Genomic DNA, 5,086 nt, shown 5'->3' on the forward strand with positions numbered 1-5,086 from the left:
ATAATGTTACTTGCATTTCCACCTTGAAATAAAAGTAATTTATAAATCTGATTCACTTCACCACGAACTGGGATATCCATTTAAAATTACAGCAGAAAACAGCTCAACGCGTTTGACACAAAAAAAGAAAAGCATTAAAGAAGTAAATGTTATTAAATGATGGTCTGTTTTCTTTTAAAATCAACTAGTCCCTTTCTTTCACTAGTCCCAAGTGAAATTAAATGCTTGGAAACAGCAATTCCGGTTTAATTAAAATATTTTTTAAAATCAAGTGGTCGTTAGATTTTCCTGATGTCTCATAATTTACAGTCACGGAAAGGGAGGAAGCACTCATTTTTATTACTTCGATGTGAACTGAAAAGGACCACCATCACTTGTGAAGTTATAAAGTAACGCGGCTGCTTCTTTTTCAATAATAATAAACTTAAATACTTAATTTAACTTAAATTGTTGCCAGGAAAGTTGTCCGACAATAATATCGTGCCACCTTATGTGAAACCACTTTATTTAGAAACGTGTTTGTAACCATCAAACGTCTAAAATACGAAAACACGTAAACAGACTACCACATACAGTAGTCTGACTAGCTTTCGACTAGGCTTTACAGTTTGTCTTTATGTATTAGCAAACGTCAGATCTTTTGGTTTGCAAAAGGTCACCGAAATATCGTGAAATATCAACGCAGGACAGCACTAACAATAATGTTTCTGATGTACGGTAATCAAACTTGGGATTTCGAATGAATGCGATTAATATACATTAATATACAGAGAGGAATTAAAATATTTTCCAATACTCATTTTGTTGAGTTTTGAACGTATCCCAGTACATCTTGATTAATGTTAAGACAAACAGTGATTTATCTACTAATGTCCTGCCTGCAGTTGTATTCATATTGACATTTTTCACAGGAACGTCGAACGGTACTCATTTTGAAGAAAATGTTTGCACACTGTCTCTACAGCATCGGGTTGGCTACTCTGTCGGAAGCCGAACATTTTTGAAAGTGTGTTGCCAATATGAGTTATCAGTCATCCAATCGGAGAAAGGCAAACGATAGCTACAGCGGTTTTTCTGCATTAATTTATTTTTTTTTTCCGTCCTACAGCCTGCCCAATCACCGCGACGCATGTCCAGAGGGCTTTATAAATGGTTCAGCAGAACTTTTAACTTCATGGATAAAGGAATTGCAAGACTCAAATAGCAGGGAGGGCGAAACCCTAAAGAAGATAATGCAAACAAAGAGTCAAAATATAAACGGAGCTATGCGTCTGTTCTTGTTCAGCGCTTTTGCAACGGTGAGTTTTTTATCATTTCTTGTAAAGCATTAATGTTGTTGTTTTTCTGATTCGGTTAGGAAAATATTAATACCCCACCAGCAGTGTTTCTTCTTATTCTTGCTAGTGGGGTGATTATTATTATTATTATTATTATTATTATTATTATTATTATTATTACAGTTGTGCTCCCTGGCGACAGGCCATGCGTGCTCACCTCAGTGCAGGTGTCCTGAAGAGGCGCCTCTGTGCCCTCCTGGGATTCCGCTGGTGCTGGACGACTGCGCTTGCTGCCTGGTTTGCGCTCGCCAGAAAGGGGAAAGTTGCTCAGAGAGATACCCCTGCGATACCCGTAAGGGCCTGCATTGCGATTATACCGCAGGAGTCAATGAGAAGACCGGTGTTTGCGTGGGTGAGCAAAGAGTTCGTGATCTTTTAATTTTCGTGATTGTTGGTGTCTTTCAGGTGTATGTTTGAATGCAGTTTGCACCTTAAAGCAAGAACTAAATCCGTTAAAAATAGGACAATACAGCTATAGGCATTAGCTGGAAAATTGGGGAAAAAAATAATCTGTCCTGCGTAACTCTTTGAATCTCTTGATTCATCAAGATTGAAAAGTAAACTATGTCCTGGACGCTCAGATACCTAAATTTAGTTATTAAAAACACCTGTTCACTGGCGTCCTCTGATGCAGAAATGCAAATTTACCATTAGTCAATGGTAGTTAGGTTTGTATTTTACACAATTAAATTATGCCACAGCGAAAAATGGACATTCACAGACTTTTTAGATGAGTTATGGTTGTTAAAATCCTGTTGAGGATTTATTGGCCTATTAAAGGACCAGCAGTAAACCTAATCTGTATTTCAAGATTTGCTTTCTGTGATTTTTTTTAATTTTGATTTTTTTGTGATTGTTTTCGATTAGTGTTTCTATCCCTGATCTTAAAGGTCTTTACATTAAAAAGTTTGGTACTTAATGTGATAGATTAGATTGTCAACCCAAAGTTTTAAATCTGTATTTTAATTCTGTATTCCAGGAATAGTATTCTTATCGGATCGTGATTTAAAACGCATATTTGTTTATTCTCAAGTATGTTTAATTTTTTTTACAAACATCAGATTATGAGTCTATACCTGTAAATGTAAAGAGAAAAATTGTCTTCAGTTTTTCATCTCCTAGCGTCTCTGCGAGATTAAAAAAAAATCTATGCTGAAAAGGTTGCTGGAGCAGAGGTCGCAGATTCCCACCCTACTGAGCATTTTGCACTGCTCTGTCATTTTCTCTAAACCGGAAACTCTGAAATCTTGAACGCAGAGCTGTCACAAAACGCGCGGTATTTAAATACATTCCTCGGCTGTCCCCCCCCTCCTTGTTTACAGCCCGGGAAGGAGACATCTGCGTTTTGGATGGCTCCGTCTATCAAAACGGGGAAACCTTCTTCCCCAGCTGCCAGTATCAGTGCGCCTGCAGGGACGGGCAGATCGGCTGCGTCCCCCGCTGTAACCTGGACGTCCTGCTGCCGGGCCCCGCCTGCCCCTTCCCCCGGAGAGCGCGGCTGCCAGGGGAGTGCTGCGAGACGTGGGTGTGCGACTCCAGGGCACACACCTCGCTGGGGGGCTTGGCGATGGCGGGTGAGGAATGACTTTGACCGACCGACAGACACCCCAGTGGTAACCGCTTTAAATGCGGCTACTCTGCACCAAGATGAGGGTCTGATTTAACTACAGGGCAGCCAAAGGTCATGGGGTCATACTGCAAATCTAGCGAGCTCTCATACTGCAGTGGTCCGATTTGAAATAAGTATTTTTTCGATGCTTTTTTTCTTTATGGTTTTCATTTGTTTGTTTATGTCGAAACTTCACTCTTTCACTCTGAAAATCAGTGTTTGGCTCTAAGTCCCTCTCTGATTTGTGGCAGTGTCACTAAAGTCATTACTGTTTAGAGTACTGCTTCAACTATTTCCCAAAAGATCTGTTCCAGCAGCTCCAACAAGCTGAAATAAAAACCTCACTTTGGGCTGTCAGACCTAATCCCCTTTGCAACAGATACAGTACCTCAAGAAATACACTAATGAGACAATTTTCCAAGCACTGTTGATAAAAACCCACCTGTAGTGCCTCGAGTTTGATTAGCATGTTTATACTTTATATATCAACTTTCAGCAAATTTTAATTGAGTGAAAAAGCTTTGAAAAACTCAATATAAATACAGATGAACTGTCTACTGCCAGCAATACCTGCAACAGTAGGATCACAAACCACAGTTTTAATTGAAATAGAGACGTTTTCATCTTTAGGTTAGAAAGGGGCTTTCCCTAACATCCTAACCATTATCCAAAGCATAAAAAGAAGCAGGCGACATACAAGCAACGTCTAGCAACTGAACCTGCAAGCCTGTAACTGTTTTTATATAGATTAAACACAGACATTTTTAACCATTTTCTTTGCTTTTAAATGTAACTTTAGCTTACAGGCAGGAGGGAACGGCTGGAATTGACATTTTAGACCCCGGTCTCAACTGCATCGAGCAGACCACAGAGTGGGGGGCCTGCTCACGGACCTGCGGGATGGGTGTCTCTACGCGGGTCACGAATCGGAACCGACGCTGCGAGATGGTGAAGCAGAGCCGCCTCTGTCTCGTCAGACCCTGCGGCGAACAGGAGCGAAGCGACACCGCGAAGGTATCGCTTGTCAATCCTGCGTTTTACTAGTGTAAAAAGTGATGGTACTGCATCTTAATTCAGCTTGCAAAAGCCCTTTAACTTTGATGCACAAGCTCCATGTCGCTAATTTTTCGCAATACGATGAATTAGTCTTTCCACTCTGAAGCTCGTATAGACTGAACTACAGACTGTCCGAATACAGGCAGAACGACTAATGTCACCTGTGAAATGTTGCTTTGTGATAGGAGAAGGTAGTTTCCTATGGTCAGTCTTTGGGTTTTATTAGTGTGAGGAGGAGGTGTCGTCCAGTGGCAAGCGAAAGGCTCAAGTAGGGATAAATGGCTTGGAATAGATCGTGCACGACGAGAAACGTTTTGTTTAAATTACAAATGCTGTACCACATCGAGAGGAAGGGTGAGCTGGGTTAGATTTACCTTGGAGGGGCTGCCTACCAGAACAACCATCCAGTAAGGCAGTTTAATTTTATATCTCCAGGCTGTTTGGTTTCGTATTTAGTGAAGATGAGATTAAATACGCCTTTTATAGGCAGTAAAAGGTATCACGTACTGTGCACCATTTTTTAGGATTTTGTTACTAGTCTCTGCTTTACCAAGACAAAACCAAAGCAGGGCATAACATTTAATGATTCCAAAAGAAGTAAAGTAAGGTTCATCCCCAGTGTCAATTTTTAAAGGGCAATTTTACCTCGCGTAGTTCTTAACAACCATGGGGTGTCGCTATAAAACCCCATCATGCATTTTTGTTATGTCTGAGAACCGTGACAGAAAAGTGATTTTGCTCATTTTAATCTTTTCTCTTCTCTTTTTATCTCTTCTTTTCCCTGCGTTAGAAAGGAAAGAGGTGCTTGCGAACGAAAAGGGCCCTGAAGCCGACCCACTTCACCTTCATGAACTGCACCAGCACCCATGCCTACAGGCCCAGGTACTGCGGAGGGTGCAGTGACGGTAGGTGCTGCACTCCCCACAGCGCCAGGACTATCCAGGTGGAGTTCCAGTGTCCACGCGGTGAAGTCGTGAAGAAGCCCATGATGTTCATCAACAGCTGCGTCTGTCATAGCCACTGCCCCAGGGACAATGCCCTGTACCACACGGCCGATCCCACGTTCAGTGGTTTGAAGATGTAG

The 5,086-nt window shown here is 41.4% G+C and overlaps 1 protein-coding gene across 1 annotated transcript; it reads left to right on the forward strand.

The window, feature by feature from the left end:
- The first annotated feature begins 1,232 nt into the window (after positions 1 to 1,232).
- LOC148822960 (CCN family member 3-like) lies at positions 1,233 to 5,086 on the forward strand. The gene is made up of 5 exons (XM_088929435.1): positions 1,233 to 1,298; positions 1,461 to 1,689; positions 2,660 to 2,911; positions 3,746 to 3,960; positions 4,793 to 5,086. The coding sequence occupies exons 1-5, from the start codon at positions 1,233 to 1,235 to the stop codon at positions 5,084 to 5,086; spliced, it is 1,056 nt and encodes a 351-aa protein (XP_088785561.1).

The sequence above is a fragment of the Atractosteus spatula genome, chromosome 12 (genome assembly GCF_055471065.1).
Source record: "Atractosteus spatula isolate fAtrSpa1 chromosome 12, fAtrSpa1.hap1, whole genome shotgun sequence".
In the NCBI taxonomy this organism is placed as follows: domain Eukaryota; kingdom Metazoa; phylum Chordata; class Actinopteri; order Semionotiformes; family Lepisosteidae; genus Atractosteus; species Atractosteus spatula.